General features: G+C 53.1%; 1 protein-coding gene across 1 annotated transcript; it reads right to left on the reverse strand.

The window, feature by feature from the left end:
- Positions 1 to 1,633: 1,633 nt before the first annotated feature.
- On the reverse strand, positions 1,634 to 12,921 carry LOC128117132 (keratin, type II cytoskeletal cochleal-like). The gene is made up of 9 exons (XM_052749026.1): positions 11,995 to 12,921; positions 10,113 to 10,321; positions 8,911 to 8,971; positions 8,035 to 8,130; positions 6,815 to 6,979; positions 5,845 to 5,970; positions 4,460 to 4,680; positions 3,862 to 3,896; positions 1,634 to 2,645 (listed from the first exon to the last, which is right to left on the reverse strand). The coding sequence occupies exons 1-9, from the start codon at positions 12,625 to 12,627 to the stop codon at positions 2,410 to 2,412; spliced, it is 1,782 nt and encodes a 593-aa protein (XP_052604986.1). The 5' UTR covers positions 12,628 to 12,921; the 3' UTR covers positions 1,634 to 2,409.
- Between the last annotated feature and the right edge of the window lie 54 nt (positions 12,922 to 12,975).

A 12,975-nucleotide genomic window follows, 5' to 3' on the forward strand; every position in this document is an offset into this window, starting at 1 on the left:
AGGCACTTATGGATGTCATATCCAGTGGCTCAGCCTCCCGGGAAAGAAGAGCAGAACTTGGAATTGTTTATAGAAGGGGACTTCCCTGAGAGGGAGGCAGGCTCTGAAGATGGATGCTCTGAGATGTAGGATGCTCTGAAGACTTTGTTTGCCAGAGGGCTGTATCAGTGCCTTCCTCTAGATCCTCCACTACTCTGTGGGCTCCCAGACACCCCTAGATATGCCCATGGAGGAGGAAGCTTCCCGTGGCTGGCCACACCTTGTCCATGCCGAGGATTGGAAGTCCCTTTGCTCCTGCACAGCTGTGTTACAGGGTCCTCCAGGCACAGATATTAGCCCCACACTTCATCCACACAGGCCGCAGGGGACTCAGGAGGAGAGACCTGAGGCCAGGGGAGGGAAGGATACCCTACACTCTGTGCCCCCTGCCAAGCATGGCACTGTGGACTCGGCCCTGACACTAGCACCCCCTCCCCCCCACCGCCTCTGTGGTAATGCAGCTTGCCCCGGTCTGGGGATATCTGTGGGGACAGGGGTGTCCTTGAGAATGTTCCAGATGGATCCACACTTTTTTTCCAGCATGGGGCTACAGTTGGATTTCTTATTTTTTTTTTTTTCTCAAGACAGGGATTCTCTGAGGTGTTTTGGTGCCTGTCCTGGATCTTGCTTTATAGACCAGGCTGGGCTCAAACTCACAGAGACCCACCTGGCTCTGCCTCCCAAATGTTGGGATTAAAGGTATGTGCCGCCACCGCTACCTGGCCTGCAGATGGAGTTCTTTGGAGATGCTCAAAGCCTCCTCAACCTCTTCGCTCCTCTTTCTATCCCCTCCACACAGCAGCTCCTAATGGGCCAAATGGCTTTCTTACTGAGACTGTGTCTAGGTCACAAGTCCACAATATGGCAATGTTGATTGTTGGGGCTTTACTACAAACCAGGGCCTTTTACATCTAGGATCTCACCAAGTAAGGAACAGAGCAGTGGGGGGTGGGGGTGACAAGACTGGGATTGGACCCCATTCTCTCTGTCCTCCCTGTGCTCTGTGGCTCCAGAGGAAGAAGCCTGGGTTCAGAGCCCTGATCCAGCAGGCTTTGTTTCTTGTGTTACCATCTGTAGATCAGCAGACTGGAATGTGAAACTGTTTTGGGCCTTGGGAATTCTTATCTAATTGGGTCATTTCGTCTGTCTTCTTAGCTTAGGGACTAAGAGTGAAGGGTGTAATTAGAGGTCATGGGACAGTTGGGAGGCAGGTGGTAGAGTGGGCTGGGGTGTTCAGACGTGGAGTGGAGAGTCATATTTTCATTCTGCTGGACATAGTGTGAGGGATGGTGGTACTAAGAGGGCAGACTGCTCTGGGGATGGGTAGTGGGCTGAGCCATGAGGATGGGGCTTGCTGGAGCCATGTAGATGCCCCAAAGCCACAGCCCTCCCACTGTGTCCAGGACAGATGATGGTCTCAGTAACCATGCTCAGCTCCTGGAACCCCAAGGCTCCCAGCAGAGGGTAGGGTCATTCATAGTTTGGTGTGTGGAATCCCCTGTTCCCAGAGTTCACCACTCCAAGGTTGCTGCTCGGTGTAAGACACAACACACTCAATGAAGGCCTCAGGTGCTCAGTGACATTTTATTGAAGCAATTCTAGGAAATAGGCATGCAGAAGAGGAGCGGGCAGCTCGGGAGGTCTGGCTGCTACTTCAAAGCTGTTAACTTCCTTTATGCACAGCAGCGGACAGCCTAATTGCCTTTGGGAAATATTTTGGTTTTGAATTCATAGCAGATAGTTGAGGGCTCACAACTCTTCAGATGAAACCACTGTGAAGACCAGCTTCCAAAACCCTCCGTGAAGCAGCTCCTTTACCTATTCCCTCCCACTTGCCCTCTGCTACCTGTGCCCCTGCGCCCCGGAGCAAGAGAAAGCAGCAGAGATCTGTCTTTCTCCTCCAGCTCCCTGTCTGGCTCTGCCCTGAGTACTTAGAGAGCCAGGACGAGGGTTGGATGATCCTCACAGCTCAGAGTCACCTCAGAGCCTGGGAAGCACACAGAGAAAGGTGACTCTGGGCCACCGAAGTTAAGTTTAAAGTCCCATGGAGAACTGAGTAAGAAAAATCTCTTGTGATTGTAGAGCACAAGCAGGCTGAGGAGGAGTTCCCGCAACCCCTCCTGCTTAGGGGCAAAGGCCTAGCCTAGAGCGGTTGAGTCAGTGTGGGAAAGAGAGGACTTGGAGATGAGAATGGGTGGGGCATCTCTGTGGAGGCCTGCCTGGAAGCAGAGGATGGACAAGGTAACCTTAAAACTCATAGGCCACTTGGTGTCAGTGTCTCTTGCTGGGGATGGTGAGCATGGGCAAAGCATCAGGCCTTAGTGCTGGGGATCTGGGGGCCCCGGGGACGGCGCCAAGGCCGGTAGCGCTTTAGCTCCTGTAACTCCTCTTGCTGGACGATGTCTTGGAGACAATTCGCATGCTTGAGCTGCTGCCACTCACACTGCGACCGCTGGTGGAGCTAAAACCGCCACTCCCTCCGCCGCCGCCGCCGCCACCGTAGCAGAGGCCACTGCCACTGTAGCCGCCGCTGCTGTAACTGCCGCCACTCATGCAGAGGCCGCCACCTCCAGTGTAGCCTGAGCCCCCCGAGGAAGAGACCACAGCTGAAGAGAGAAGGTACAGGATACACTGTCAGTGGTCAGTCATCCCTCCCACACTCACCTCCTGGCAGCTCTCTCCCCCAGGACAGACAGCTGTCTGCAGAGGCAGCAGGAGGCAGCAGGGGGAGCCCCACAGGGGGCTCTGTGACTTTCAAAGCTCCCATAGCTAGGATGGTACTGATCCCTCAAAGGGATGTCATCATGGCAGTGACCTCTAGGGTAGAGATGAACAGAGGGAGGTGCAAAGCACCAGGCAGCATGCACAAGGTCACCCCTGCCTGAGACCAGGTCTTAGCCCCTAGGCTGCACTGTGCCTTCCTCTATTGGGGCTCTCACCCTGGATGGGACACAAGGCCTCAAATTTGGGAAGGGGGTTTTGGCCTCCCATATCAGGACAGATTCGAAGGTCACCTAGATGAGTCTCCCTGCCAAGTACTGGAATCTCCTCAGCTTCACGTCACTAGAACTATTAGTGTCTGCCCCAATACTTCGGCAGCAGAGAACTCAGTCCTGTGAGGGAACAGTGTTCCCAGCCTGCCAAATACTTGAAGCTGTGGCCAGCCATCCCTCTGGGAGTCTGCTCTTCCTACGAGGCTTCTGAACTTTTCTCTAGTGGCCACAGGCTCTGGCTTTCCCTGATGTTCTCTGACCTAGCCGAGGCCCAGGGGCTCTCATCTCCATGACCAGGACTCAGTGTTGCCACATCGCCACCTGAGAAACCAAGAGATCACCCCTTCCGGTCTCCTCCTGGATGTCCAGGCAAAGTTGAGATGTCTGTTTTACTTGCCCAGCCAATTTGCTTCAAATCTATGTAGAGGTCTTTAAGCTGCTCCATAGTTCTGCCAGAGTAACCAAGGGCAGGGGACCCTGGATGCATGAATAATCCTGTCCTATGCAGGATCCTCTGGGGCTAGGCTGGACATGTGACCACATGACAACCAAGGTGTAAAGGGTCCCCTGCAGCATTTGAGGATACTTTCCCAGAATGAGAAAAAGTCCCTGGACTCCTTCCCCAGGAACAGGGAATGCTCAGCATTCTTAACTCCAATGGGGAAAGAAACCAAAAAAAAAAAAAAAAAAAAAAAAAAAAAAAAGAGGAGGAGAAGGGTTAATGACATATTTCCTCAGTTGTTCATTTTCAAATCTCAGTGTTGCTGGGGCCTCCCTTGTTGCCTCCCTTTCCCCACCACTCTTCTATCTTCCCAAGACATTTACTCACAGATGTTCACGGCGCCAACACCTTCTCCAGTGAGCCTGTGGCAGGTGGGAAGAGAAGGTACATCACTGATGAGGACATAGAAAGCTCCCAGTGCCCTGCATGTGAGGCCATCAGGGCTGAGCACACGCTGTGAGCCTGCCTTGTGTTTAACAAGCTTGGCATCCATCTCATGAGCTCCAGAAGCTAACAAAAATACAGGAGGGGAACCCTAAGGGGAATCAGGTTAAGATACGGATAGAAACAGGAAGTGAGACCCTATGCCAATGAGGCAGAATGGAGTGGTTAAAGTGAAGGACATCTGGGGCATGTACTGCCCCTGAGGTCGATACCAAGGGCACTTGTATGTGTATAAGGCTCAAGTCACACTGTTCCTGCTTAGGTCCTTCCAGGAGTTTGCAGCCACCTTCACCTCACAGCTTTGACCCTGGACCAGGCCCAGAAACAGCTGTAGGAGGGAACCTCTGAAGGAACAGCGAATGCCATCTGCATCTGACCTTGGCCTTTCTGTGTAGGGGCACGGTGGTAAGTGGCCCACGTGACCTCTGTACCATACTATCCTGTTCTGATAGCATCTGTTTGGGCCATGGTGGGAGCCCACCTGCACTCCTCGCCCTCCAGCAGCTTGCGGTAGGTGGCGATCTCGATGTCCAGGGCCAGCTTGACGTTCATGAGCTCCTGGTACTCACGCAGCTGCCGGGCCATGTCCTGCTTGGCCTTCTGCAGGGCCTCCTCTAGCTCTGCCAGCTTGTGCTTGGCATCTTTGAGAGCCAACTCCCCACGCTGCTCAGCATCAGCGATGGAAGCCTGGAGTGTGGCACACTGCCCACAGGAGAAAGGGGGAGCTTGTGACGCTGTGCACAGAGCACATGCAGGGTTAGAGTAACTTCCCCGAAGTATGTTAATATTGCAATGGAAGGCAGAACACTGAGTTTGAGGATAACACTGAGAACTGTTTGTTCTCAGTCCCCAAGGGTGACGTAGAGTTTTCTGGATATGAAAATGGCTTTCTGAGGTCTTTCTCTGGGTAGTGGGTAAGTACATAAAGCAAGACAAGCTTGACCATGTTGCGGCTCCAGTGGAGAGGGCCTGTCCACCCCAGTCAAGTACATCTCCATTCCTTATCTCAGAGATTCCCATCTGTGCTGTGGATATCGTTCTGTGTAAATAAAACACTGATTGGCCAGTGGCCAGGCAGGAAGTAGGCGGGACAAGGAGAGGAGAATTCTGGGAAGTGGAAGGCTGAGGAAGGGAGACACTGCCAGCCGCCGCCATGACAAGAGCATGTGAAGATGCCGGTAAGCCACGAGCCACGTGGCAAGGCATAGATTTATAGAAATGGGTTAATATAAGATATAAGAACAGTTCGCAAGAAGCCTGCCACGGCAATATAAGTCTCTGTGTGTTTTCTTGGTTGGGTCTGAGCTGCTGCGGGACTGGCAGGTTAGAGAAATTTGTCCTGACTGTGGGCCAGGCAGGACCAGAAAAACTCTAGCTACATATCTGTGCCAACTGAGTTAAGTCCAAGTGCTGGACAGTTTTATGTCAACTTAACACAAGCTAGAGTCATCTGAAAGGAGGGAACCACAATTGAGAGAATGCCTCCATAAGATCTGGCTATAATGCATTTTTTTAAATTAGTGATTGATGGGGGGAGGGCCCAGTCCACTGTGCGTAGTGGTCCTGGGTTCTATAAGAAAGCAGGCTGAGCAAGCCATGAGGAGCAAGCCAGCAAGCAGCACCCCTCCATGGCCTCTGCCTCAGCTCCTGCCTCCAGGTTCCCACCCTGTTTGAGTCCCTGTCCTGACTTCCTTTCATGATGAGCTACAATGTGGAAGCATAAGCCAAATTAACCCTCTCTTCCCTAAGGTGCTTTGGTCATGGTGTTTCATCACAGCAATGGAAACCCTAACTAGATTAGCCCAGATCCAAGTCTTCCCGGATGCAGGGGTTTGGATGGGATGGCCTTTGACATATCAGTCCTACCTGCTTCTTCAGGTTATCAATCTCAGAACGCAGCCTCTGCATGGCCCTGTTCAGCTCAGAGATCTCCATCTTGGTGGTACGGAGGTCATCCCCATGCTGGCTGGCAGACCGCTGTAGCTCCTCATACTGGGAGGAAGGAGAGGCTTCGGGTGAGGGATAGTCAGGCCCAAGGAGAGTGGGTTGTTGCTTCCCAGAGCCCCGCCAGGCTTTCAGTGCACTCCCCAGAGGGTCCCGGATTATCTCACCCATTGAGTCTGTGGGCACCATTTCTTGCTCTCCCTATCCATACACTTCAGCAACAGCCAGACAGCTGTGGCCATGCTATTCCCCTCCCCCCTTTTATTTTGCTCCTGGCATCTCTTCTCTTTCCCTCCACTCCATGTATCTGACCCTCCTAGATCAGCATCTCACACACACACACACACACACACACACACACACACACACACACACACACACACTCGCATGCACGCACGCATGGGGATACTTTCTGATAGAGATCCTCCTTCATGTATATTTGTCATGATACCAGAGTGTACTGTCTCCCTGATTCCCAGCTCAGACTTCAGAAATGTCATTCTGTGATCCATATCAAGTCTGTCCCCAAGCCTTGACCCCAATCAGCTCCAGCTCTGCTTTTTATATCCTTTAGTTTCATCTAGAAGGCACCAGACTTTCCTCTTGACACATCCTCCCCCACCCCCTGCATTGGCATGGTGGCTGCAACTGACCACTGATGCCCGTTTCTCTGATATACAGCCTTGGAAATTCTGCCTGTGTCTGACATTCCCCTTGTTCCTGATGGTGTCGACCCTGGGTCATGCTCAGAACACATGTAAGCTCTCAGTTAAACTCAGACACTTTGGACCCCACCAGGCTGGGGCACTGGAGAGGATAGGCTTGTATCTTATTTGCTCATGAAGTTTTCAATCCCGGTATCTGTTTAATTGGTTGGATCTTGGCGTCTCACCTTGGTCTGGTACCAGGATTCAGCCTCTGCCCGGCTGCGGTTGGCAATGTCCTCGTACTGGGCCTTGACCTCGGCAATGATGCTGTTTAGGTCCAGGCTGCGGTTGTTGTCCATGGACAGGACCACAGAGGTTTCAGAGATCTGAGCCTGAAGCTGAGCCAGCTCCTGTGATTGAGCCCAAAGAGGAGAGATGAGCCAGGGCATGTATGTATGTGCGTATGTGTGTGTGTGCACATGTGTGCAGATGTGTATGTGAGTACATACATGTGCTTTGGGGATGGCAACCCCCTGGGGCAGGTTCTGCCCTGGAGGGCCTTGCACTGTGAAGTGCAGCTCCTCTCTCAGTTCTGATGAGCTGAGAAGGATGTTTGGGAGGCCGCCAAGCTTACAATTGCTTTCAGCATCAGCACAGCTCAGGTAACTCCAGCTAGAATTCTCCAGAAGCCACTCCTGTTGTCAAGGGAGCCTGTTGGCTGTCAGAGCATGATGTCTCACTCTCCGAAGAAGCCCAGCCCTTCACACCTAACAGATACCTCACCTTGGGCAAGAAGCCTGAGTCAGAAGGGACCAGGCACCGCTGAGTCCCGTCCTGTTCCCGACAGTCCTGTGCTATGCTCCTTAGGGATGGGGCATGAAGATTAGCTAGAAACAGCAGAAGGAGCCCCCCCAGAGAAAAGTCCAAGAACCAAGGGTCTTGATTATGTCTGTGTGGCTGTCCCTGTAAGCCACAGAAGAGTGCCCTGGTGCTCCACAAAAACATGTCTTCAGGAGGGGAGGCAATTGTCACACCTGGACAGTAAGCACCTGGAGGCTGGGTGACTCCTGCTGATTAGTCTAATTGCACAGTTTGGCGTGCCCCAGGAAGAACAGGAGCAGTACCGAGCTGGACGTGGGAGTAAGCCATAGGGCTCGGACAGTTCTGCAGGCATCCCCTGAATTTGGTGACAAACAGATATTCTGTCTGCTCAACAGAACACGTTTATTCTAATTATCCTAATTAGCCACAGTTGAGTTTTTCCATCTTTGGAAACTTCTCATTACCCCCCGGGAACCTCATTTCCCGCCTCAGAGAGCAGGATCTGTCCCGTGAATCACAATCCACAGATAGATGAGGAGTAGAGAGGAAGGAGGCCGGTAAAGAGACAACAGCTTGTGGGCCAGGGGTGAGGGTGGGGGTGTCCTAGCCTCCAGCCTTCACACAGGGCACCAGGGGCTCTCACCGCCTCATAGAAAGCTCTCAGGAAGTTGATCTCGTCCATCAGGGCGTCCACCTTGGCCTCTAGCTCCACTTTATTCATGTAGGCAGCATCCACATCCTGGGCACAGAACATGAGATCATTTTGGGTCCTACCCTCCCTGGGTCAACTAGCAGCCTCCGGAGATTATCCCTGGAGCTAGTGGGACAGCTGCAGCTCCCCAGGGAGGACATGTTGTTGCTGCATGCTGTTCAGTGGAACTGGAGAGAAGGGAAGGGCCACATAGTATGACCTTCAGGAAGGCCTGTGCTGCTCATCAGATAGTGCTATACGCAAGGGTCTCGTGTCACCTTCCATGGTGAGGACACCCCATCCTGGGTCACAGGGCTCCCATTGCCTATGAGCTCTTTAAGCTTCTCCCCAAAGACTGTATGGACTCCCATCCTCACACCTCTGTCCATCTACTTCCCTTCCCTTCTCCAAACTGCTACTCCATTTTTTTCATTCAGTTTAATCCTTGGTGGTTTTTTTGCTTCCCTCTCTGCCAGTCTCAAAGCAAACAGACCTTTAGACTTCCATTGCCTGATCCTCCTACTGCCCTGCCCAAAGACTGGCTCTGGATTCTGGATTCTGAGCCGAGGACCAGGCCCTTTCGGTTCCCTCTTACCCTATGTTGCACCGTGCAAGGAGAGGGGCTGGTGCCATGACTCACACAGCTTGGAGTCGGGAGTCCTGGATCCTGACCTGCCTCTAATCACCTCTGTACAACAGACTGAACATCCCTGGACCTCAGTGTCTGGTGTTTAAAGTCAAATATGTCCCGAGAAGACCAGGGGCTTCAGTGAAAGGCTCTGCCTCCCCCAGGAACCTGCAGTCAGCGAAAGTGCCTTGGCCGCTTACTTTTTTGAGTACTACGAACTCATTCTCTGCCGCCGTGCGCCTGTGGATTTCCTCTTCGTACCTGCGGAAACGGGGAGAAGGGTGGGTGTTGGGAGGAGGGCTTGAGAGTGAGGTTGGCGTGGCTCCATCTGGCCCAGTTCTTCAAGTCCTCCAGCACACCCCGCATATCCTTCCGCTCAAGGATATGGCAGGTGGGCACACTTGGAAGACATTCTGTTGTAGTGTGGCTCCCTGGAGCCTATGTAGCTCCAAACCCCAAATCCTATACCCCTACTTCTGCTGAAAGAAAACTCGAACTGAAAATGGCAGAGTAGAATCACCCCTCTTCCTGTAATGTACTTTCCACACAGCCTGGAGCGTTAAAGAGCTATGCCCCTCCTCCAGCCCCTCCTCCTCTTTCTTCTTCTCCTTCTTGACTGGCAGCCCCTGGCTTCCAGCCTGGCTCCTGCCACCCTGTGCCGTTGCCATGTCCCTTGATGCCTCGGCCACAGTGAACCCTATCTTGAGTCTTCAGGCTATAAGACCACCCACCCCCAGTCCGAGTGTCCCCATTCTTCCATTTGGCTGTACTTCCCCTGGCACCCACGGCATGCTACAGCTCTCCCTGCCTAGCATCCTTTGAGAAGGGAGCTTCCCTCCATTGCGGTGGTCCACTCCCTCCCCAGGCTGCCTCAGCATCGGGATATCCCACACTCCCTGCAGAAGCCAGCTGGGATTCAGGGAGTTGGGAAACCACATGTGGTCCCAGGAGAACCTTTTTCTTCTCTCAATTCCTCCAACCTCCAAGGCAGGGCTTGGAGAGAAAACACAAACCCTATAAATGAACACTTAGTTGAATAAACAGGAGGAGGGGTGGGGTCTCCAGCTTCAACTTTTAACTCTTGAGTTGCCCTTTGTGTAACCTTGGGGAGGTGATTGACCATGTCAGAGCCTGCATTTGCCATCTGCAGAGATGAACAATTGTTACATATGGGCAAGTCTTTGGACTCATGGGATCATTACCTCGTTAACTCCAGCCCTTCCTTCCTTGAATCCTAACCAATGACTTTCACGTCTGTTTGATTTCATCTCGTGCCCCAAGTGTGCGTCCCATCCCATTCCTCTGAGATGGGGCAGTTTTGGAGAACAGCGCATGCTCCTTCTCTTGCCTGACTTTCCACAGACCCCTAGGGCAGGGTCCGATAGACTGAGTGCCCGCTCACTTGTTCTTGAAGTCCTCCACCACATCCTGCATACTCTTCAGCTCTGTTTCCAGCCTGCCCCGCTCTCCTCCCAGACACTCCAGCTGGCGCCTCAGGTTGGTGATATAGGCTTCAAACATGGGCTCTAGGTTGGTCCTGGTTGTTTTGTGGTCTTGCAGGAGGCTCCATTTGGTCTCTAGGACTTTGTTCTGCTGCTCCAGGAACCGCACCTGTCCCGGCCAAAGGTAAGAGATTGTGAGGGCTTCCTCGATTCAGCCTCTCACGTGGTCTGTGATGCAAGACCCCCTAATAGTGCAGGGACCCCGCATGACCTCAAAACCCAGGTGGCGGCTTCCCTTTTTCCCCCTGAGCTGCAAGGAACCTGGATGCAGAGAGCCACATCAGTGTTGGTGCAGTGCCCTTGGGAGGCAAATGCTAAGTCCAAAGAGGCTGGAGCCATCTGAATATACCAACCATGTTGACATGCAGTAACTTAGGAAAAGAACACTATGGCTAACTGAGCCCAAATCGATTCCTATTACATGGGTATGAGGTTGTGGCAGAAAATTCTGTCTTTTTCCTTTCTGGGAAGGTTTCTCAGGATCTGGAACTTGGACTCAGCTGCCTGTGCACTTTATAAATGTTAGTGTGGGTCACTCTGGAACCACACTACGGGGACCCGGGCATGATCCCAGCCGTGTCTCTCACTAGCCATGTGGCCTTGAGCAAACACCTCCGTGGGCTGCTTGTTGAGTCCCCTGCAGTCTTGAGCTGCCATTTGGGTTTCTGGACTTAGCTGCACCTGATCCCGATTCTGGGAATTTCGAGGGACTTTCTCTCAATCAGAAGTCCTTCCACTGGGAGGGACTGGGATGCCACTTACTCTCCAAGAATGAAAGAACACCACCTCTATGACTTCAGAGATGGCAGTGTCCCCACAGAGGTCTTTAACACGCGTGTGGGAGAGAGCACATCCTGGCACCCCAGTCCTTCCCAATCCCACTCACTATCCCCCCACCCTCAGACAAACCAGGAAAAGGCAAGAGCCCAGGATCTCCCCTTCTCAGTCAGGCTCCTGGAAGTCACACCCCTGTTGGCATGACCCAGGCAAGGTGTCCCCGGACACAGGTGACAAAGCTTAAGAACTGGTGTCCCAGCAGCGTCTTTGGTTGGGTCTCTCCACCCAACGATCTGCTCCCCACAAAGAGGTGTTCGTAATATGACAAAGCCATAAAGGGACCCGAGAGTCTATCTGTTCCACCCCACTGGGGCCTGAGAGGAGTGGAAACTCTCCCCTCAGTAGAGTCCAGAACTGGGGCCTGAGCTGGATGTCGTCTCTGGACTCCGCGCTCTTTTTCATCCCAGAGATAGAGCCTGAGTGGTCCAAGCTGTGGCCACACTCTTTCCCAGCTGAGGCGTGAGATGGTGCACAATAGTGTCATGTCCCAAGAGGCTCTCTCCCAGAACTGGGGACCTCTGGGATCCCCAGTCACACAGCGGTTAGGACTCAGGCTGAAGTCACACAGGTCACCTCCATACCCTTTCACTGCCCATTCAGCTTCCCGGACACATGCTATCACCAAGATGTATCAACAGAGAAATAACTTCTGCCTTGGGAGGACGCTAGCGTTAATTAACTGGGAGGGAGAAAGGGACCCTTCCCTCCAAGCTATCTAGCTGACCCATGATCACTGACCACCAGAATAGTAATGTCCTCATTGTGGGTCTGAGAGCTCTAAGGCTGGGTGGAGATGGGTTCTTTTCTGCTCCCACCCCATCGGCAGACTGCCGAGGCCCCAAATGCATGGGTCCCCCGAAGCCCCAGGTGACCTCAGGAAAACCCAGACAGTGAAGATTTCAGATGACAGCTGCTTTAGTAGTGGGGACCCCACCTGCCCCTCACCTTGTCAATGAAGGAGGCGAACTTGTTGTTGAGGGTCTTGATCTGCTCCTTCTCCTCCTTTCGAACCCGCTGGAGAGACGGATCAATCTCCAGGTGCAGGGGGGTGAGGAGACTCTGGTTGACGGTGACTTCATGGATGCCTCCGGCTCCAGGGGCCATCCCGCCTCCAAATCCATACCCGCCATAGGCTCCCCCAACTCTGTACCCTAGGCCGCTGACACCCAGACCGCAGGCAGCACCCCCAAAGCTGGCCCGGCTGGAGCGGTAGCTCCCACCGATGGAGATTCTCTTGTTACCCCCAAAACTGTGCAGGCTTCTTGTCCCAAAACCACCCCCGAAGCTGCCTCCAAAACTCTTTCCACTCTGGGACACGGAGACAGAGCTGAAACCAGGCCGGCAGCCAGGGAGCAGACTGGCCGAGGAGGCGCTGAAGTTCCGTGTGCCCCCGGACTTGATGGTCACAGAAGATCGCTGGGTCATGGTGGAAGTTGGTGTCCAAGGGCAGCAAAGCAAAGGCAAGAGTGAAGAGCCTTTAGGTTCTGGCTCGCCTGGACTCACCTTGAGTTTTATCCCTTTCAAGAACTGGGCTTGGCCAGAGCAGATCAAAGACCACTCTGTTGTGTTCACCTCCATGGCATGTCTGGCCACAGCCTGTCTTCCTGCCCGCTAATCACCATGGGGAACACCCTACCCTGGGCAGGACCAGGCCTGGGGAGTCCAGCCTGAGGCAAACCTGGGTTCAGAGCTCCCCACCTGCCTAGGTTCTCAGTCACACACTCTGGACACCCCTCCCTAACCCCTACTTACCTCCATCTGTAGCTCTCTCCTCCACACCCAGCTCCCAGACTCTGGACCCAAACATCTGACTGTGCCCATCCCATCTTCATCACTTACATATATATTAAAAAACAACAACAACAACAACAAACCCATTGACTGAGTGTTGAGCCTGTACTATACTATGTGGCAGATCTACCATAA

Source organism: Peromyscus californicus, unplaced genomic scaffold (assembly GCF_007827085.1).
Source record: "Peromyscus californicus insignis strain IS unplaced genomic scaffold, ASM782708v3 Scaffold_20__1_contigs__length_68692818, whole genome shotgun sequence".
Lineage (NCBI taxonomy): Eukaryota > Metazoa > Chordata > Mammalia > Rodentia > Cricetidae > Peromyscus > Peromyscus californicus.